We start from the raw sequence: 23,388 nt of genomic DNA on the forward strand, positions 1-23,388 counted from the left end.
AAATGGGGTATTATCATCTCCAGCATTTATCCTCTGTTACAATTTAACTCTTAGTTATTTTAAAATGTATAATTAAATTATTTATTGCTGTAGTCACCCTGTTGTGCTATCAAATACTAGGTCTTAAGTCATTCTTTGTATTTATTTATATCCATTAGCCAGCCCCACTTTCCCCCACCCCACTACCTTTCTCAGCCTCTGATATCCATCCTTGTACTCTCTATCTCCATGAGTTTAAATTATTATAATTTTTAGCTCCCACAGATAAGTGCGAATATGCCAAGTTTGTCTTTCTGTGTCTTGCTTATTTCACTTAACATAATAAACTCTGGTTCCATCCATGTTGTTGCAAATTATAGGGTCTCATTGCTTATGGTTGAATAGTATTCTGTTGTGTATACATACCATGTTTTCTTTATCTATTTGTCTGTTGATGGACACTTAGGTTGTTTCCAAATCATGGCTACTGTGAATAGTGCTGCAGTAAACATGAGAGTGCAGATATCTCTTTGATACACTGATTTTTTGGGGGGTGTATACCTAGGAGTGGGATTAGTGTGTTGTAGGGTAACTATATTTGTAGTTTTTTGAGGAACCTACAAATTGTTTTCACAGTGATTTGCATTCCCACCAACAGTATATGAGGGTTCCCTTTTCTTCACATTCTTGTCAGCATTTGTTATTGCCTGACTTTTGGATAAAAGCCATTTTAACTGGGGTGAGATGTTACCTTATTGTAGTTTTGATTTGCATTTCTCTGATGATCAGTAATATTGAATAGCTTTTAATATGCTTGTTTGCTATTTGTATGTCTTCCTTTGATAAACATATGTTCAGATCTTTTGCCTATTTTTAAATTGGACTGTTAGGATTTTTTTCAGTAGAGTTGTTTGAGCTCTTAAATATTCTGGTTATTAATCCTTTGACAAATGGGTAGTTTGCAGATATTTTCTCCCATTCTGTGGGATGTCTCTTCACTTTGTTGATTGTTTCCTTTGCTGTGCAGAAGCTTTTTAACTTAATGTGATCCCATTTGTCCATTTTTGCTTTGGTTGCCTGTGGGGTATTATTCAAGAAATCTTTGCCCAGTCCAGTGTTCTGGAGAGTTTTCCCAATGTTTTCTTGTAGTTTCATAGTTTGAGGCCTTGGAGTTAACTCTTTAATACATTTTGTTTTGATTTTTGTATATGATTAGGGATGGGGTCAAGTTTCATTCTTCTGTTTGTGGGTATCCAATTTTCCCATTACCATTTATTGAAGAGACTGTCCTTTCTCCAGTGTATATTCTTGGTACCTTTGTCAAAAATGAGTTCTCTGTAGATATATGGACTTATCTCTGGATTCTCTGTTCTTTTCCACTGTTGCACTGATCTATGTATCTGTTTCTATACCAGCACCATGCTGTTTTGGTTACTATAGCTCTGTACTGTAAGTTAAGTCAGGTAATGTGATTCTTCCAGTTGTATTCCTTTTGCTTAGGGTGGGTTTGGCTATTTCTGAGTGTTTTGTGGTTCCATATAAATTTTAGTGGTTTTTTTTTTTTCTATTTCAGTGAAGAATGCCATTGGTATTTTGATAAGGATTGCATTGAATCTGTGGATTGCTTTGGGTGGTATGGATATTTTAACAGTACTGAATTTTCTAATCCATGAACATGGAATATCTATTTTTTTGTGTCTTCAATTTCTTACATCAGTGTTTTGTAGTTTATCGTAGAGATCTTTCACGTCTTTGATTAATTCCTGGGTATTTTATTTCATATGTAGTTACTACTTTTTATTTTTCACATTTTTCACTGTTGGCATAGAAATGCTACTGTTCGTTGTATTTTGATTTTGTATCCTGCAGTGTCACTGAATTTGTTTATGAGTTCTAATAGTTTTTTGATGGAGTGTTTAGGTTTTTCCAAATGTAAGATTATGTCATTTACAAATAGGGCAATTTGACTTCTTTGTTTCCAATTTAGATGTCCTTTATTTCTTTCTCTCGTCTGATTGCTGTAACTAGGACTTCCTTGAAATACTTAAAAAGTACAAATTTAGCTTGACTGGGTTGTGTGGGGAAAAAATCACATCTTGATGATATGGTAGTCCTTAATATGGGGCTTCATGAAAATCTGGGAATGTATGTCTCGTAAATGCCAAGTGTGTACACATCTCATTGGGAATACAAGTTATAATTTTAGAATAGGAAACATTGCAAAAGCAGTGGTATTATGACTTTTACTGTTAGTCTCTAAGCTTTGATTGATTGTTTTAGTGATGTTTTAGCAACGTGAAGGCAAATACTTTAAGGGAAAAAATGTTATTTAATAATAGTTAATTTAATAAAAAATGGTTACTTTATAAAGTCATGAGTAAATGAATATCTCTGGATAATATTTCATATTTATGTAACTGCCTTTTAAAAACTCAGGTGTTTCTTATTACTCTTTTGGGAAGTGTGCATTTATTTGATGCTGATTTACTACTGTTAATTGTGCATTATTTTTATAATGTCATTATTAACATTAAACTTTTTTATTCTGTAAGTAAAATAAGTAGGTAAGATTATTTCGAGGCTTTATAGTTTGCTTTGAAAGATTTGTATAGCCTGGGAGAAAAATCTCATATACCTATTACTTTGTAGTAGTTATTACTAAAGTGTTATAATGTGTCTGCAACTATATTTCATGTTTATATGAGTCTTGTGAAAACTAATCCTTTTGTCTGTTTGTAGACACAGAAACGTAAAATGGATGGAGCACCTGATGGTCGAGGAAGAAAAAAGAAGCTGAAACTATGAATATGTTTTTGTTTCATAATCACTAACTTTAAACCAGTAGTTCTTTAATTTACGGGTCTTCATAAGATGTACTGTACAATGCTCAATTGTTATGTCATTTAAAGACATCAGGTTCATCTGTTTACTGAGCTAGAAACATAGTATGTAGTTTCACTTTTTTAAATGCAACAGCTGTGCTGAAATTTTTTTATCATTAACACTTGAAGTAATAAAATAGGCTTCATTTATTACTAAGTGTTTCATTTGATTTATTTTTCTGTTGTAGTTCCATTTGTGAAGATTGTGACTTTTTGTTTATTAGCTATAATTTCTATACTTGTAAGGTTTAAAAACAAGTTAAAAAGAAAATTGCAAATAACATTTGTCCCTTTCAGTCTTCATTTAGTTGTATAATTATTTTAATTCACTTTGCCTTTGCAGAAATTTGGGTATTTTCTTTGTAGTGCTATTGAGTCTCATCTGGAAAGATTATATAAATTGCATTCTCCTTGCTTATGTGGGTAGAATGGGAAAAGAAGGCAAGACAAAGTATACTTAAATTCTATGCATATTTCTGTTATGCTTTCTGTTTTTTTAGTTGATTCTGAAATGAATACGCCCTATTCTTTTGAAAGAATGGCCTTTTAGTTGTATAGCCAAAGACATTTAGTATTTTCCGGTTCCTTAAGGTATTACTGTACCATTTTGTAAAAGGAATATTATTATTATTATTTTTAATTATTTGGTAAATATTTTGTCATATGACCTTCTGAAGCAGCCACAACTTAGATAATGTCAGAACTAAGGTGATTTTTTTTTTTAATTTTGAAAGAACCAGCCAAAATGAGGTGTGAATTTGTCATACTGTTACATTGAAATTGGTAACAAAATGTATCCCCTCCCATTTTGAGTTTTAGGGTAAATGAAAATTTTATTGTATTTTAAAGTAATTTCTAAGTGTTAGCAAGACTGACTGTAATTCCAGTTTCTGTTTTCTATGGACAGACTTGATAAACTGGAGACCCTAAAGCAGGAATACCCAAATTATAGTGTCAGGATTTTAGCTGTACCAGAGGCCTTTATGTGCTACACATAATTTGTATAAAATTTTATATGTGCAGATTGGGTACATAAACAGTTCTCCATTTTTCTAAGGGAATGCAATAAATGTAGCATCGTGAATAAATATAACTTTTATAATCTGTAAAGTGGTCTTTCCATTTCTTTAATTTTTTTCTCAATTTTTATTCACTTTTTCCTTTAGGACACATTTCCCTTAATTGGATATCTTTCCCTTAAATTTCTATTAGTAGTTGTTTTCATCTGCCCACATGTAATTGAGGATTTTTAAAAAAATTTGATACCTGCAGTATTACTAATACTGCTTAATTTCTTGAAATGTGGAATTGCTGCTGTTAATGTCAAGCAAAACGTAGTGTTAAATTGTAATTTGAATTTAGTGCTCCCTCAAAATTAACTTTTTAAATACTGTGTTAGATTCTTAACAGTTAAAGGTCTAATACATGTGTGAGGAATGGTTACCTTTTTCATGAAAGGAAGAATTTGTACAAGTTATGACCTCAGTTTGGAAGAAATTGAAAAAATGTAAGGCTGAAGAAAACTTAAACGGAGGTCTCAAAAGTGATGTTTTCAAGAAGAAGAGAAACTGGGAGGGAGATACACAGGGGAAATGCAAAATGAATCAAGTGTAGTGCTAGCCCTGAATGCTTAGGGACTCAAATGGAAACTGTGAAGGGAAACTAACTCGAAAAAAGCGTGAACTAGCTAGGCCCTGCCACTGTGTTTGACCGAGTTCACAAATCTGTTTTAACCTGTCGCTTCCTTGTCACCTCTGGCTTTCCTCTCCTGCTAAGCTTTGTTTCCTGGCAGTGATTAAAATCATCTGTCAGTGCCACAGCTACTACTGCTGCTGGAACTGCCATAGCCACCCTGGTATCATGGTTTGGCAAGGTATTGGCCTCTACCACCATAGGGGCCAGAGCTTCTGCCTCCAAAGTTTCCTCCCTTCATGGGTCCAAAATTTGAAGACTGATTGTTGCCATTGCCAAAATCATTGTAGCTTCCACCACCTCAAAAATTGCTTCCATCATTACCATATGTATTATAGCAATCCCCACTGCCACCATATCCACCACGACCACCATGGCTGCCACCAAAGCTACCACGATCATAGAACTTGATGGCTGTATTTGTGACTAATTATATAATAGATTAGTCTCTGTTCTGTGGAAAGTGTAAAGCATTCCAACACACGGCTTCAATGCAGAATTTTTTGTTTTGTTTTGTACCCATGCTGTTGATTGCTAAATGTTTTAATAGTCTAGTCATGATACTGAATAAATGTCTTTTTTTTTTTTAATTTAACAAAGCATGAAAGATTGCTTAATTGTACATCTGACAAAGTGCTGGCGGCTCTTATAAAGTATAATTACTATTACTACCTTTTAAGAGACAGGGTCTTGCTCTGTCACCCAGGCTGGAGTGCAGTGGTGCGATCACAGCTCACTGCAACCTCAAACTTCAGGGCCCAAGTGATCCTCCCACCTCAGCTTCCCAAGTAGCTAGGACTACAGATGTGCACCACCATGCCCAGCTAAGTTTTTTTAGTTTTTGTAGAGATGGGGCCTTGCTATGTTGCCCGGTCACGTCTCAAATGCCGACCTCAGGCACTCCTCCCTCTTGCCTCTCCCTCCCAAAGTGCTGGGATTACAGGTGTGAGCCTACATTCGAAAGTGCTGGGATCACAGGTGTGATCCTACATTCCAAAATGCTGAGATCACAGATGTGAGCCTACACCACACCTGGCCTACATTTTAATTTTTTCATAAAGTTGAGAGAAGCAAATCCTAAGCATAGAGTACAGGTTGAGCATCCCTAATCAAAAAATCGAAAATCGGAAATGCTCCAAAATTGGAATGCTCAAAGGAAATCCTTATTAGGGCATTTCTGATTTTTGGATTAGGGATGCTGAACTGATAAGTATAATGCAAGTATTCTAAAGTCTGGACAATGCTAAAAACACTGCTGGTTCCAAGCATTTCAGATAAGGATTGCTCAATTTGCCCTTTGAGTATTTAGTATATGCTGATTGTTTAAACTGATCAGGATTTAATTACATAAATGATCTTTGGCTTAGTGCCTTTCTTAAAAATTTCAATTTTAAAAAGCATTATGAAACACCCCTGTGGTTTTTCAGAAAAATTTGAGTGAAAAAGAAATTTCATCTTGTTCTATCCCTTTTAATCTAAAAACAAATCTTTTTGAAAGAATGTGCTACTATATTTCAAGCCAGTTGTTTTGGAGTAGAACATTGCTAAAAAAACAGGTACTAAGGAGGGTAATTTAAACAAAGTAGATTAATGACACAAGGATTGATGAACTCATAAATCCTAATGAATGGAATGCTAGAAGACATGTATTAACAGTAGCAACTTTGAGGTACATAGCTGTTACCAAAATATATCCTTGCTTGTTGGAATCTGACGTGAAGATCAAAGGTGATGGCATCCCACAGATGACAGATAATGGGCAAAATATATTCTTGGTGTGGAGCAGTGCTGCCGAATTAACTCCCCTGTGTACATCCCAGAATAATTTTGGATCTGCTAAGGTTTTTATTAGAATGATTTAATAGGTTTTTGCAGGATTAACTTCACAGTAGTTACCAGAAAAGGCTATGCTACAAGAATGAAAATTGAAGAACAAAGACCGAAATTATATGATTATAAATGAAAAAAATAAAGAAGTGGAATAGTTTCTCCAAAGGCATAGGAGGCAAAGCATTGTTTCAGAAGTGGACTGGCACCTCACCTGAGATACTCAAGACTGGCAACATGGGTCTTCATTCTTTGTTATCACTGAGGTTGTGTCCTGAGACACAGATTTTTGGTGGGGCGGGGTGGGGGGGTAATGAGGCTGTGAGAAGATTGAGGATCTAGGTGCTTGCCTCTAATTCTACAGCATAAAGGTGTGTCGCTCTTATCTCTAGGACACCAATATTTTTAATGTTGCATATCATGTATCTCCAGTACGAGAAGAAAGTTTATCAGAATTTAGTTAATGTTGGAAACTTTGTAATACAAACAATGTAAACACTACATTGACAAAAATATTAATAATTATGCATATAGTTTGCTTACTATAGAAATTCTTGTTTTTGATGTTGGATACAACCCAAAGGAGTTTTTATGTATAGAGATGGTGAATAAATTGGGAAAAGAAATAGAGGTAAGCAGAGATTATTTCGTTTCATTAAACTTTTGAAGTCCTAATTTAGTTCATGTGATTATTTGTAAATTTTTCTTTATTAGTCTTCCTCAATCATTGAAGAACCCAGGATTCAAATACAACACTTAATGGAAACACTTTTTCATCCCTAACTAAATCCTGCCCTGAAAGCAGAATTCACTGTGAAATCTGAGATGAAACCCCAGGGCTATTATGCTGGCCAGTGGAAGGTTGGTTCACCCCTCAAGAGGTGACATTAGGGTGGTCTGCAGACATCACTGGAGTGGACAAAGATGCCTGGGCGGCTGGGGAAAGGATAGATCATAGACAACAGCAGCCTCTTTCTGGAGCTCAGTTGCAATAAACACCACGGTTACTCATCAGACACACTGTAAGTTCTACTTCTTCCCGTATTTCAAAACTCGAGAGAATTCTAGCGTGGACTAAGCACCCACGCTTCTGTAGACCATGGGTATTTCTCCATGGCTGTTTGAATTTCGGGGAAAGCTTCTGTGTCTCAAGCAGACTAGTGACTTTTGAGACAGAATCTTACTCTTGTCACCCAGGTTGGAGTGCAGTGGTGCGATCTAGGCTCACCGCAACTTCTGCAACCTCTGCCACCCGGGTTCAAGCAATTCTGGCTCAGCCTTCTGGATAGCTGGGACTACAGGCATGCACCACCACACCTGGCTACTTATTGCATTTTTAGTAGAGACAGGGTTTCACTATGTTGGCCAGGCTGGTCTCGAACTCCTGGCCTCAAATGATCGGCCCGCCTCGACCTCCCAAATGTTGAGATTACAGGTGTGAGCCACTGCGTCTGGCCTGATGCAGAGGGATAATTTCTTGAGTGAGGCAGTGCTGTTGTCTAGAAGCAAGGCTTAGCTGGGTGAGACAGTACTAGCTGCCTTCAGAAGCGGATCTCTGCCCTGAAGTTTACCACCAGCCTGCTTTCCTTGATGCGCATGCTGGCTGGGTGTAGGGATGCTGAGTGGGGGGAAAAAGAAGAATATAGATGATACAGATTTACTGTGCAAAGGCGGAGTTCTTACCAGCTCTTCCTCACAAACAGGCTGGTGATTAGTTGCCTTTCAGACTCCTTTCTACAAGGTGGCGAGGGGCCATCTGGTCATCCTAGCTTTGCAAGGAATAACTTTTTTTTTTTTCTTTCATTTTGTATTCCCTTTAATCCCAGTAGATGGATAGGTCTGCTTTCTTAGTATGCTTTCCAGTTGTAGAAAGGTCTTTTCTCTGGTTACTGGCTTTCCCCCAGCCCCCTATTTTTTGTGCTCCCCCTCTTCCCCAGTCACCTCTTTCCCTGGGAGCAAACTTGAGAAAATTAATGGCACAGGTCTTGCAGAATACTCCTACCAATCTAAGTGCTGCAGATGCCACAGTGCTTTCTTACCCATAATAGTCATAAGTTAGAGGGAGCTCCTTCAAGAGCACGCTGAGTTTAGTTTCTTCATAGCAGGAATTAATCTTAAAAAAATTATCTTTGGGCTCCTTATTGTACCTGGGCAGTACTGGGACTGGGTGCTTGATAAGAGAATGAATAGTTTAAGTAGTTACAGTGAAACCACAGGCACCTGTAGAGGTCTCCCCAGGCTCACCTTGAAGCTCTGATTGGAGGCTGCAGACGGATGGCGGTGTTATGAACAAAGGTGAGCTGCAGCTCCCACTGCAGGTCAAACGCTGCCAGCTACCAGCTGCAGCTGGGAGTGAAAGACTAGAATACAGAGAGGCACAGGCAGTCACTTAGGACGGGGCCGGGTTTAACCTGAACAGTGGTGCTAGAAGGTCAGAGTCTTCTAGGTATGTGTTGGAAACATCCTTGATTGTCTAGCACCAAGACTTTTAAACACAGGGGGACAAATCATCCCTTTGGGTATTTGTAATTGTTCCTCAGTTCAAATCTCTTGGTTTTTAAAAAATACTTTTCCTCGGCGCGACCGGTGCATCACGTCGCGCGCGACCGGTGCATCACGTCGCGCGCGACCAGTCCGCAGGGCTCCTCCTGCGCTGCTCATAGCCCGGCAGACGGCGGCCCAGCGGAGGAGCGGAAAGCATGGTCTGGGGGGCGGCGGACGCCTGGTAGGCGCTCTGGCCGCTGTTGTGGGGCTGCGTGCTGGCGCTGCAGTGCGGGATGCTGTGTCCCCGAGAGAGGCCGTCGCAGGAGCGCAAGAAGCTGGACGGCCTCTGGAGGAGCTTCTGCGCCGACTTCTTCAACAACCGTTGCCGTGGCTTCTAGGAGCAGTGGTATCCGCGTCTGCTGCGAGAGTCGGACCCCATCCTGGACATGCCGGTTCCCTCCAGCTTCAACGACATTGGCCAGGACTGGCGGCTGCGGCATTTTGTAGGCCAGATGTGGTACGAACGGGAGGTGACCCTGCCGGAGCAATGGACCCAGGACCTGCACACAAGAATGGTGCTGAGGATTGGCAGTGCCCACTCCTATGCCATTGCGTGGGTGAATGGGGTCGACGCGCTAGAGCATGAGGGGTCTACCTCTCCTTCGACACCGACATCAGCAGCTTGTTCCAGGTGGGGCCCCTGCCCTCCCACCTCCGCATCACTATCACCATAAACAATATGCTCACCCCCTCCACCCTGCCACCAGGGACCATCCTCGACATGGCCGACACCTCCACGTGGGTACCATCCTGCCTCCACCGCAGGCGCCCACCTTCCTGCCCCATCCCGTGGGGCATTACATTAGGGTAATGTAAGAACATATCAGTGACTTACAAATTTTGTAAGTAATTAAGACATTTTCAGTGAGAAGTATGGAGCTGAATATTTACATGAACCCTTCAAAAAGTGATAGTTAATAGAATAAATGAAAATAACAGGAGAGACTTTGTTGAAAGAAGACAAAATAGTCAAGGAAGTGATAGAGGATACAAAAGAAAGATGAAAACTTACATTCATTTAATGTCTACCATATGCCAAAGACAATATTATTATTTAGTTTTTATAACCACAACATTTGGTGGATATGATGACTTCCATTATATAGGTTAGGAAAGTAAAGCTTAGAGGTTTGTGAACCCACTAATTTGAAGTTGTGTAGCGAATAGGTGGCTGAGTGAGAATTCAAAACTGGAACAGATTTGCTTGATCCAGAATGGTATGACTTTATTTTCCATGCATTTTATTCTACATTGTACTGCCTGTAAAGTGGCAGACAGTTATGGGAGGAGACCCAGAATGTCACAAGTTTTGAAAGCTGTTGTGGAAAATTTGGAAAGAGGCATTGGTTTTAATGACTGATACAGGTGAGTGAAGAATGACCTTGGAGAGAACAGTTTTCTTCAATGGCATGGTAATGTTCAAAACAGAATTTGATGGTAAAAAAATGTAGAACCAGTGTGTGTAGACTCATCGATGGAAAAGTTTATTTGTAAAATATCAGAGGAAAATTGTAATATAGATTTGTCCATTCAAACCCCACCCCCCCCACCACAAAGTCCAGATTCTTACTACATTCTTTGATGTAGCCAATATACAGCAGTTGAGTTCAATTTTGGCCCCTGTTTATGTGTATGCTAAAGAAAAATAACAATCCTAAGTATATGCCACTTAAACAAGAGGATGTGATTATACTATGAAACACTTTTGACCATAGGAATATAGCAGTGCTAAGGCAAGATAGGTCTTAACTCTTGCTGTGATTTGCTGCCATTGTTTGCCAAAGGTCTAGCACCCATCTTCAGAGGAAAGTCAATAAATTAGTGCTCAGATGGTGGGATGAATTCCTGAATTACTGTTGGCTCTAGCAGTTTCTTCAGATCAATTTTATAGTTTCTTTAAAACTAGAAAATTAGTTCTCAGAATGGCACTTGGCCACCCAATGTGTATAATGCAATTACTCAACCAGCTGCTTGAAAGCAAGGGGCAACAGAGAAGTCAGCTACTGGCTGACCTCAGGCAACAGGAATTTTGATGATACTCCTTGGTCAAATCCTTCATTTAACATACATTTATATAGAACCTTTCTGTCAGGCACCATTCTAGGTACCATAGATACAACAATAAAGAGAACTGACAAAACCTCAGCCTTCATGGAGTTTATATGCTAATACATATGTATAAACAAACACATATAAAAATCCAGAAAGTCATTACTGCTGTGAAGACAAACAACACAGAGTAAGCAGATACTGATATTGGGTTGTTGCCTTAGGGTGGTCAGCAAAATTGTTTCCAGGGAAGTGACATTTGGATGAAAAACCGAATAATGTAAGAGAGTTAACCATCAAGTATCTGTGTGAAGATCTTTAGGGGGAGTTGGGGAACAGCAAGTGCAAAAGCCCTGTGATGGGAAAGTGCTTGTTATGTTTGAAGAACAGCAGTAAGACACCATGGCTGGAGTGTAGTGGGGGAGGGAGAGAGAGGTGGGAAATAATAATGGAGACTTAGTGAGGGCCACATCATGTGAATAGAGCTTTTGCAATCCTGTAGACAGGAAATATGTTTTGATTTTTCCCTAAGTCCACAAAATAGTTTGTGATAGAAAGCCATCGAAAGATTGAAAACAGGGGAGTATTATTCGTAACCTCAGTTGCTGTTCCATGCAGGCATAGGAAAGAATAATGCTTCCTTGCTCCATATCTATTGCTGAAACAGTTCTCCATGATCTCTTTAGTCTGAGGACAAATGACATTTTTCTGGTTACAAGACAGAGGGCATATGTCATCCTAGGCATTGAGATTGGGAAATATCAAGCATGCATGTGACTGCCAAGTATTAAAACCCATTTTCTGATGACCACTAGGATTCCAGGTATCAGCCCATAAAGTGAGCTTTTTCTGAGGAGAATGAAAGATGGTAGGCAGAAATGATTGAGCTAGTAAAGAGGACTGAGGCTTATTGTTAAAGTCTGGGACCCAAAAATGTCAGGGTTCAAAGTGATCAATTTGGAAAATAAAGAGATTTGGACCCTCCTCTGAAACCAGGGAGTAGGGAATATGTGGAGTCAGAATGTAACTGCAAATTCTGGAGAAACTGTGGAAGCAGCATTTTGTAGGAGGGTGGGGGAAACAACACCCTCAACTAGTATTCCTACCTTCTGGTAAATCTATAACTTTACCTCTGCCAGTCAATAAAACGTTTCATGTTTTGGTACATTTAAATAAATACTTTTCCTCTTTCTATTACTTAAATTTCACCTTAGAGCTTGATGTTGGCACCCAATGACAGCATGTACGGGCACATTTTTCTACTGTGTGGTTAACTCTGCTTGGTATCTGACTTGTTACAGATCTTCTTGTTAGATACATATCTTTAGGAACAGAATTAATCTTTTTTCCATTTTAGAGGCCAGAAAACCCATGAAGAAAGGTAATAAGAAATTTGAATCCTGTTTATATTATACATTATTGAAGGTAATCTTCAAGGTAGCCTCTCCCTTCACAAGTCCAGAGGTCTAGGAGGAAAGATGATTTCGGGAACCAAGCCTGGAGCCCCTCATTACCCTGTACAGAGTCAGGACACTGTTCCCCGAATCCTAGCTGCTTTGGCTCCAGCCTCAGCTCAAAGGGCCCCAGATACTGCTTGGGCAACTGCTCTGGAGGGCACAAGCCATAAGCCTTGTAGGCTTCCACATGGTGTTAGTTCTGCAGGCGGGCAGAAGGCAAGAGTGGTGGAGCCTTGGCAACTTTCCTGTAGATTGCAGAGGATGTAGTGGAAAGACTGGGTGCCCAGGAAAAAGCCTCCTGCAGGAGTCGAGGCCCTGTAGAAAGACTCGATAGGGCAGTGCTGAGGTGAAATATGGGATTGAAGCCCCCCATGGAGAGTCCTCACCGAGGCACTACTAGTGGAGCTGTAGGAACAGGTCACTACCTTCCAGATCCCAGAATGGAAGAGCCAGCTATACCTTCAGCCTTGAAAAGCCACAGGCATTCGACTCCAACCCATGAGGGCAGCCGTGTGAGCTGCACCCAGCAGGGTCATAGGGGTGGGACTGCCCAAGACCTTGGGGGCACATCCCTCGCACCAGTGTGGCCTGGATGTGGGACATGGAGCCAAGGGAGATTATTTTGGAGCTTTAAGGTTGAATGTCTGCTCTACTGGATTGCAGATTTCTGTGGAACCTGTTGCCCCTTATTTTTGGCCTGTTTCTCGATTTTGGAATGGAAATATTTATCAATCTTTATTTCATCATCGTATCTTGGAAGAACATAACTTTTTTTTTTATTTTTCAAGGTAATATTCTCAATATTATTTATTGATAGCACATGACTTCAAGAGAGTTAACACATTTAAGTTTAAAAAATGATTTGCTTATAAGTAAAAAATAGAATGTAACATACAGAATAGAAATCTATATAGAGAAAATCATATACAGTAAAGATAACTGAATTAATTTAAAAAGGCACATAATGAATAACAGGTACTACTTTTAAAAAGAATGTTTATGCTTTTGGTTAAATATTATAGTGAATGTATTTTTATTACTTTTCCAGAATTATGAATAAATAATACCCCATCATATTTATCATTTTCTAAAATTATGTTTTATATTCTAGAATAATTTTTATGTCAGGCAATTTTGTCTTTCTATACCTGTCTTTGTATACCTTGCTATACAATTCTATCTTTCTACAAATTTAATCTTTCATATCAGATGAAAGATTAAATTTATCTAAAGCCATGTCTACACAGGTTCAAGTAAGATAGATATTTGATATTTATGTAGTTAATTACTGAAGATAACCCATATTCTTCCAGGCTGTATTTCACTTTGTCCCTTCTGTTTTCACCTAAATATTGAGGGAAGAAAATTACTTTTTGGCAGATAACCATTTTCTTCCAGGTTTTTAATCTAAAGGTGGTTATATGCTAAAGACAATATGATATTAAGAAAGCAGAATGTGTCATGTTCTTACTCAAATGCTAAACCTTTTCTTAATGGAATGAAAATATGTAAACTAAATATATAGTTTCTGAGACCTGAAGATTATAACTTTTTAAATGTATTTCAGTCTAAAAGGTTAGGATCCCATGTATAAACACGGCAGTGCAGAAGACACAACTGAGAGGCGAACTGCTATACTAGACAGAATTGTTAGCAGTTCTTGTGGCTGGTGTATGCTTCAGAAGAAGATCTGTAAGTTACCACACTTTTCTTGCAAAACTGTATATAAATTAACCTGATAATCCTTTTATACCAAATCGTGGTTACTAAATATTGCTATTCTGTAAAAGTACCTAAGAATCATTATTTTCAACACTATCACCCCAGAAACAGTAAGAGAAACAGGAAAGTGGTAGGAGAGAATGAAAGGCCTTATTAGTCATCGAAATTGTAAGTGTTCTTGTATGTTGTTAATATGGACATTGTAATTATAACTCAGTATTTTCTTTAGGTCCCTGACTCATTGTTCTTCACTCACTCTTACTAGGAAGTTTGATTTGCTCTTTACAATATCAACAGATAGGCCGGGCGCGGTGGCTCACGCCTGTAATCCCAGCACTTTGGGAGGCCGAGGCGGGCGGATCACAAGGTCAGGAGATCGAGACCACGGTGAAACCTCGTCTCTACTAAAAATACAAAAAAAATTAGCCGGGCGCGGTTGTGGGCGCCTGTAGTCCCAGCTACTCGGGAGGCTGAGGCAGGAGAATGGCGGGAACCCGGGAGGCGGAGCTTGCAGTGAGCTGAGATCTGGCCACTGCACTCCAGCCTGGGCGACAGAGCGAGACTCCGTCTCAAAAAAAAAAAAAAAACAAAAAAAAAAAAACAAAAAAAAACAATATCAACAGATACTACTTGTTTTTGTTTGTTTGTTTGTTTTTTGTTTTTGTAGAGACAGGGTTTCATCATGTTGATCAGGCTGGTTTCGAACTCCTGACCTCGTGATCCGCCCACCTTGGCCTCTCATAGCGCTGGGATTACAGGTGTGAGTCACCATGCTCAGCTCGTTTTTGTTTTCTTATTTCAATAGTTTTGGAGGAACAGGTGCTGGTTGGTTGGATGAAAAAGTTCTTTAGTGATGATTTCTGAGATTTTTGTGCACCTGTCACCCAAGCAGTGTACACTGTACCCAAGGTGTACTCTTTTATCCCTCACCCCCCTTCCCACCCTTCCCCCAAGTCCCCAGAGTCCATTATGTCACTCTTATATATGCCTTTGCATCCTCATAGCTTAGCTCTCATTTACAAGTGAGAACATATGATGTTTGGTTTTCCATTCCTGAGTTACTTCACTTAGAATTATGGTCTCCAATTCTATCCAGGTTGCTGTGAATGCCATTATTTCATTCTTTTTTAGGGCTGAGTAGTATTCCATGGTATCTATATACCACATTTTCTTTATCCACTCATTGGTTGATGGGCATTTAGGCAAGTTCCATATTTTTGCAATTGTGAATTGTGCTGCTATAAACATGCATGTTCAAGTGTCTTTTTCATGTAATGATTTCTTTTCCTCTAAGTAGATACCCAAGACTGGGATTGCTGAATCAAACAGTAGTTCTACTTTTCACCACATCCACACCAACATCTGCTATTTTTTGATTTTTGAATTATGGCCATTCTTGCGGGAGTAAGGTGGTATCACATTGTGGTTTTGATTTGCATTTGCCTGATCATTAGTGATGCTGAGCATTTTTTCCCACGTTGGCCATTTGTATATCTTCTTTTGAGAGTTGTCTATTCATGTCCTTAGTTCACTTTTTGACAGGAGTATTTTTTTTTCCCTTGGGGCTGTTTACTCTGCTATTTCTTTGCTCTGCAGAAGTTTTTTAGTTTAATTAGGTCCTACCTATTTATCTTTCTATTTGTTGCATTTGCTTTTGGGTTTTTGGCTTAAGCCAATGTCTAGAAGAGTTTTTTTGATGTTATTTTCTAGAATTTTTATGATTTCAGGTCTTAGATTTAAGTTCTTTTCCTTTTTTTTTTTTTTTTTTTTTCTTGAGACAGAGTCTCACTTTGTCACCCAGGTTGGAGTGCAGTGGCACGATCTCAGCTCACTGCAAGCTCCACCTTCCAGGTTCATGCCATTGTCCTGCCTCAGCCTCCCTAGTAGCTGGGACTATAGGTGCCTGCCACCACGCCCAGCTAATTTTTTGTATTTTTTTAGTAGAGATGGGGTTTCACTGTGTTGGCCAGGATGGTCTCAATCTCCTGACCTCATGATCTGCCCACCTCGGCCTCCCAAAGTGCTGAGATTACAGGCATGAGCCACCACGCCCAGCCAGATTTAAGTTCTTGATCAATCTTGAGTTAATTTTTGCATAAGGTGAGAGATAAGGATCCAGTTTCATTCTCCTACTTGTGGCTTGTCAATTATCCTAGCACCATTTGTTGAATAGGGTGTTCTTTCCCCACTTCGTTTTTGTTTGCTTTGTTGAAAATCAGTTGGCTGTAAGTATTTGGCTTTATTTCTGGGTTCTCTATTCTGTTCCATTGGTCTACAAGCCTATTTTTATACCACTACCATGCTGTTTTGGTAACTATAGCCTTGTACTATAGTTTAAAATCAGGTAATGTGATATGTCCAGATCTGTTCTTTCTGCTTAGTCTTGCTTTGACTACGTGGGCTCTTTTTTGGTTCCATATGAATTTTAGGATTGTTTTTTCTAGTTCTGTGAAGAATGATGATGGTATTTCTATGGGAATTGCATTGAATTTGTAAGTTGCTTTTGGCAGTATGGTCATTTTCACAATATTGATTCTTCAAATCCATGAGCATGGAATGTGTTTCTATTTGTTTGTATCATCTACAATTTCTTTTAGCAGTGTTTTGTAGTTTTCCTTGTAGAGATCTTTCATCTCTTTGGTAGGTATATTCGTAAGTATTTTATGATTTTTTTTTGTGTGTGTGTGTGGCTATTGTAAAGGGGGTTGAGTTCTTGATTTGATTCTCAGCTTAGTCATTGTTGGTGTATAATAGCAGTGGTACTGATTTGTGTATATTGATTTTCTATCCTGAAACTTTACTGAATTCATTGATCAGATCTAGGAGGTTTTTGCATGAGTCTCTAGGGTTTTTTAGGTATATGATCATATCACTGGTGAACAGTGACAGCTTGACTTCCTCTTTACCGATTTGGATGCCCTTTATTTATTTCTCATCTGATTCCTCTAGCTAGACTTACAGTACTATGTTGAATAGAAATGGAACAGAAATAGTGAAAGTAGTCATCTTTGTCTTGTTCCAGTTCTCAGGTGGAATGGTTTCAGCTTTTCCCCATTCAGTATAATGTTGGCTGTGGGTTTATAATAGATGGCTTTTATTACCTTGAGGTATGTCTCTTTCATACCGATTTTGTGGAGGGTTTTGATCATAAAGGGATGCTGGGTTTTGTCAAATGCTTTTTCTGCATCTGTTGAGATGATCACATGATTTTTGTTTTTATTTCTCATAACTTGTTTTTGATTGTACAGGCTTATAGATGGAAGGAACTTTCCTTGAGTCTCAGATTGGACTTTTAAAATTTATTATTATTATTATTATTATTATTATTTGAGAAAGGGTCTCACTTGGTCTCCCAGGCTGGAATGCAGTGGCACGATCTCAGCTCATTGAAGCTTCTTCCTCCTAGTTGCAAGTGATACTCTTGCCTCAGCCTCCCAAGTAGCTGGAATTACAGGTGTATGCCACCATACCTCACTAATTTTTATATTTTTAGTAGAGACAGATTTCACCATGTTGCCCAGGCTGGTCTCGAACTCCTGACCTCAAGTGATCTGCCCACCTTGACCTCTCAAAGTGCTGGAAATACAGTTGTGAGCCACCATGCTCAGCCTCAGATTGGACTTTTAAGCTGATGCTTGGAGTGAGTTAAAATTTTGGGGGACTATTGGGAAGGGATGATTCTTTTTTGCAGTGTGAGAAGGTCATTAGATTTGGGAGGGAAGGGGTAGAATGATATAGTTTGGATATTGGTTCCCTCCAAATCTCATGTTTAAATTTGGTCCCCAGTGCTGAAGGCAGGGTTTGGTTGAAGGTGTCTGGGTTATGGGGCGGATACTTCAAGAATGGCTTCGTGCATTTCTTACAGAATGAATGAGTTCTTGTTCTGTTTTTTCACAGGAGAGCTGGTTGTTTAAAAGTGTGGCACCTCCATCCCCTTTGTTCCTTTCTTGCCATGTGACACACCAGCTCCCCTTCACCTCCTGCCATGGTTGAAAGCTTCCTGAGGCCTCACCAGAAACAGATGCTGGTACCATGCTTCCTGTACAGCCTGCAGAATTGTGAGCCAAATAAACTTTTCTTTATAAATTACCCAGCTTCGGGTATTCCTTTAGAGCAACACAAATGGAATAAGACAGCAATTTTCAAAGCTTTATACATTTGGCTGTATGTCTGTTTTCTCTTCTATAGCTGTCTAACCTGCTTCTTATTTGCCCCAAAGGAGGATATAGAGAAACTTTGGGCTCATGTTAATGCTCATAGGTACATGTCAGTAGTGATATTTCTGGATCAGGTGAGGCTATCCATTTGACTTTTACACTTGAACCCATCAGAAAGCTTTACTACTGTGTTAGTCCATTCTCGTGCTGCTAATGAAGACATACCTGAGACTGGGTAATTTATGAAGGAAGGAGTTTAATGGACTCATGGTTCCACATGTCTGGGAAGGCCTAACAATCATGGTGTAAGGCGAATGAGGAGCAAATTCATGTCTTACATGGCAACAGGCAAGAGAACTTGTACAAGGGAACTCCCATTTATAAACCCACCAGATCTTGTAAGACTTATTCACTACCATGAGAATAGTTGGGGGAAACTGCCCCCATGATTTAATTATCTCCACCTGGCCCCGTCCTTGACACATGAGGATTATTACAATTCATGATGAGATGTGGGTGGGGACACAGCCAAACCGTGTCATTCTACCCATGGCCCCTCCCAAATCTCATGTCCTCACATTTGAAAAACAATCATGCCTTACCAACAATCCCCCAAAATCTTAGCTCACTTCAGCATTAACTCAAAAGTCCACAGTCCAAAGTAATCGCCCTTGACACATGGGGATTACTACAATTCAAAGTGAGATTTGAGTGGGAACACAGCCAATCCATAGCAACTATCAACATTAAATCACTTTTAAAAAGGTGCCAAGAAATCTGATACTTTGCTTTACATTTAAAAGAAGAGGATAAGAAGTCTAAAAAGGCTTTAGGAAAAATCTTTCAAATCACCCTCCATTAGGTGGAGTAAGCACTGGGCTAGCTAGCAGCCAGGAGAATAGAGTTATAGTCTCAGCCCTATCACAGCCAATGTGATGCTGGGAAAAATAATTTGCTGCATGGAACCGGAGCTCATCTATTTTTTTTCTTTTTTTTTTTTTGAGACAGGGTCTCCTCTAGGCTGGCTGGAGTGCAATGACACAATCATAACTCACGGCAGTCTTGAACTCCCAGGCTCAAGAGATGCTCTTGCCTCAGCCTCCCAAGTAGCCAGGACTACAGGTGTACAACACCACACTCAGCTAATTTTTACATTTTTTTTGTAGAGATGGGGTCTCGGTTTGTAGCCCTGGCTGTTACTGAACTCCTGGCTTCAAGCCATCCTTCTCCCTTGGCCTCCCAAGGTGCTGGGATTACAAGTATGAGTCACAACACTCAGCTAGGGGCTCATCATTTTAAAGCACTTTTGCTTGTACATTTCAGTTGAATCAACTCAAGCCTCTGTTTCCTCAGGTTCCATGATTCTTTGTATAATTCTATACTTACCAGCTATGAGTATAAGCACATCAACAAATCACAGGTACTTCAATTCATGCTTTTATGGCAAGATGTGGAAGAAATGTAAAATTAGGAGTCAGGTGATGTGGGCTCAAATCTTAGCTCCACCCCTTGATACCTGAATGACTCAGGAGTATTTTTGTTTCTATTATGGGATATTAATAAACACCTCATATTGGACAAAGGATGATTAAATGAGAAAAGGATATGAAGGCATCTTGTAAATTCCAAGTAAGGAAACTGTTGAAAGTGAATATGATGGTATCTGAAGCTCCATTTGAAATTTCAGATGTGGAGCTGCCTCTTCAATTACTTGATTTATCAGGAGTTCATTCACATTTACACTCACATTTAGGATTGCTCTAAGCCTTTAATGGATTATTCTGTCCCCAGTTAATGAGTATGGATTGCTGCTCTGCTCCAGCTGTCCCCCACCATCCATCCCTATCAGTCCTCCTGTCAGAAGCATACCTGGCCATCAGTGCCAAAGGAGCCACTGGAGCACACTCAGTCAGCAGTTTGGGCATGTCATAATATCTGCTGAATTCACAGGGGCAGGCCTCCAGGTTGAGGTTCTAGTGAAAGCAAAGGGTGCTATCAGGTCTTAGGGAGGTACTGCACTGTTGTGGGGGGCTCTGCCTGGGCACTTCCAGGTGCTTGGCGTGCTTTGTGGTGAAGCCATCCTTGGTGTGGAGCTTGGTGTCACCAGAAGATTGGAGCACTGGGTTTGCCCACGTGGGAGGAATCTCAAATATACTTAGTGTCTGCCCAAGAGAAGGAAGCTCAGGTATATTTAGTGTCTACCATGGCCTGCCATCAGGGCTGAGAGGGAGCTCAAAATTGGCAAGAGGCCATGCGGACATGACAGGCAGCATTCTGGGAACCCAGGGAGACAAGCTGCCTAGGGGTGACTGGGTCCTACTTGTATCTTCAGTTGTTACAGTGGCCTGAGGCATGGCCCTGAGGTCCCCCTTCTCCTCACAGAGAATGCATGCTTGTGCCTTTTGTCTTGTGGTAACACCTATCATTCATGTGTGGTATCATCACAGTGATTTTGATAAAATTGAGGTAAACAGTATCATCGGGCACCATATATTGAATCTTGGCTGAGAAAGGCTCAGCTCCCACTGTGTCAGTCAGATGAGACTGACAGAGACCTGGGAGAACAGATGCTAATGAAAACATAAGGGACTGGTCATTCCAGGATAATAAGAATAAAACAAGGAACAGTAATTACAGTTGGCTGAGTGCCTAGTGAACACTAGTGTATATATATCATCATATTGATTCTCAATAATCCTGTGAAGGAGATATTCTCATTTTGCAGGCGAAAAACTGAGTCCTTGACACAATTATCTCTGTAAATTATTGACTTCTATATTATAAGGGAAAAAGACTTGGAATAAATTGATTAATAATAATCAGTTACTGATTTTTGAGATATCAATGTACTTCTCTCAAAAAGCTCCTTGTTCAAATGTGGCCTAATTTCTTGTTGCTTCAACAAGGTGAAAACATATGGAGCTCTTCCTTCAATGGTTGTGCTTAGGAGACCCTCTGATGAGATTTCTTTTAGTCCTTGGAAGATGTAATTGTGAACATAAAAAATCATAAACACACACACATGCACACAACACATATTTAGTGAAATTACTTCATATTTGTTAACTATTATGTTAAAAAATACAATACATTTTTACTTATTCAGAATGGCCTAAGAAAATAAAGAAGTGGAAGCTCAAGTATACTTAGTGTCTACCATGGTCAGCCAGCCGGGGAGAGCTGAGGCGGGGTCTGGACCCAGTGAAAAACATTCATTAGGGCTAATGAATGTTAGCACAGGCTTCCTCCTCACTGGGAGCCCCACCCCATTCTGCTCTGACTTGGGCCCTGTCTCACCAGTGGGGTGTTCTGTCTTAGAAAAGGTTGCTGTCGACCTCACTCAGCGACACTAAGAGTGCATTCTATGAGGGGATGTGCCTATACCTTTGCTTTAACATTCTTTGAATGAGTATAAGAGTTGCTTAATTTCAAAGTTCTTCCTTAGTTAGTATATTTCTTGTAGCATTATGTCTATTTAAGTTAAGCACTTCTGTTCAAAACAGATACTTTTACAATTCAAGATGCCTCTTAATATGCATATTATATATTATATAATATATTAAACTATACATGAGATATATATTGATTCAGATATTGTAAGAGCAATAAAAATTATCCATAAGAAGGCACTTATGGATCTTACAGTACTTGGGGGACCTCATTACATTTGGTTTTTATTATGGCACAATACAATATTGAGGACCAGAGTGATCCGGAAAGAATTGGAGCTTTAGAATGAGACAAATCCAATGTGATAAAATGGTCACAGTGCTTAATCCAGGGAAGTATATATATATGATTTTTATTACATTTTGTTACATTTAAAATATTTAAAATGTATGAAATTAATGGGGGTATGGTGGAGAAGGTAAGCTCTTGTGATGATTCATAACTTCCTATCATACTTTTTTCTTGTCGATGCTCTATTGTAGAATCAAAGGACATAGCTTTGTAAAAAGTCCAACATATTTGTGCTTGCTCTGAATTAAAATCCATTTGATCTACTGTAGTGTCAATATATGCCATAATACCGAGAATGGAGGAGTCTGAGGCCCTGGTCCATCAACTGACAGTGTGAACTTCACGTCAAGAAGTGAGACTGGTGAATAAGTGAAGACAAAAGGAAAATTGGAGATACAGCTGCATATATGGACCCTGCTCTGAAAATACTCTTTAAAGGTATAAGGATTCTTATTAACAAATTTTATTTGTTCTTTATCTGATCATTATTTTATTTTGATTTATAGAGGAATATATAGAAGGGGATATCTATAAAGACACACATGCTTATGTGTGTACATATAAATATATGTGTGTGTGTGTGTTGTGTGTGTGTATATATATATATAGAGAGAATATATATATATTCTCTAGTCATGCTCCAAATTTGGAGTCTTTTTCTATAGTCTTGAAATTATTAGTGCGATATTGTGATATAATAAGAAATATCATTTAAGGTCTTTGTTCCTGATTCCTGTCATAGAGCTAGTAAAACCTTTGGAATTTCTGAGTGATAGAAGTAAGTGGAGAGTCTTTTGCTATTCCTAATACACCCCTGTTAACCATATATGAGTTTATGCTAATGAGGTGACTCTTATTTTTTCTTTTTTTTATACTTTAAGTTCTAGGGTACATGTGCACAACTTGCAGGTTTGTTACATATGTATACATGTGCCATGTTGGTGTGCTGCACCCATTAACTCATCATTTACATTAGGTATATCTCTTAATGCTATCCCTCTCCCCAACTCCCTCCCCACAATAGGACCCGGTGTGTGATGCTCCCCTTCCTGTGTGCAAGTGATCTCATTGTTCAATTCCCATCTATGAGTGAGAACATGCGGTATTTGGTTTTCTGTTCTTGCGATAGTTTGCTGAGAATGATGGTTTCCAGCTGCATCCATGTCCCTACAAAGGACACAAATTCATCCTTTTTTATGGCTGCATAGTATTCCATGGTGTATATGTGCCACATTTTCTTTTTTTTTTTTTTTTATATTGATAGTTGTTATGCTTTCCTCTTTTTATTTTATTTTATTTTCATTTTTTTTTTTTTTTTGGATTTTTAATTTCTTTTTT

General features: G+C 39.1%; 1 protein-coding gene and 1 pseudogene across 2 annotated transcripts in view; both read left to right on the forward strand.

The window, feature by feature from the left end:
* SMARCA5 (SWI/SNF related, matrix associated, actin dependent regulator of chromatin, subfamily a, member 5) overlaps positions 1–3,971 on the forward strand; it is a 40,787-nt gene extending 36,816 nt beyond the window's left edge. For both annotated transcript variants that reach the window (XM_025385073.1, XM_025385072.1), the window contains exon 24: positions 2,719–3,971. In XM_025385073.1, the coding sequence (XP_025240858.1) occupies positions 2,719–2,784 (66 nt within the window). In that variant the 3' untranslated portion in view covers positions 2,785–3,971. The remainder of the gene's footprint in view (positions 1–2,718) is intronic.
* A 3,010-nt stretch (positions 3,972–6,981) lies between these two features.
* Positions 6,982–20,241, forward strand: LOC112624374 (annotated as a pseudogene).
* The last annotated feature ends 3,147 nt before the right edge of the window (positions 20,242–23,388 follow it).

This window comes from Theropithecus gelada, chromosome 5 (assembly GCF_003255815.1).
Source record: "Theropithecus gelada isolate Dixy chromosome 5, Tgel_1.0, whole genome shotgun sequence".
NCBI classification, from domain to species: domain Eukaryota; kingdom Metazoa; phylum Chordata; class Mammalia; order Primates; family Cercopithecidae; genus Theropithecus; species Theropithecus gelada.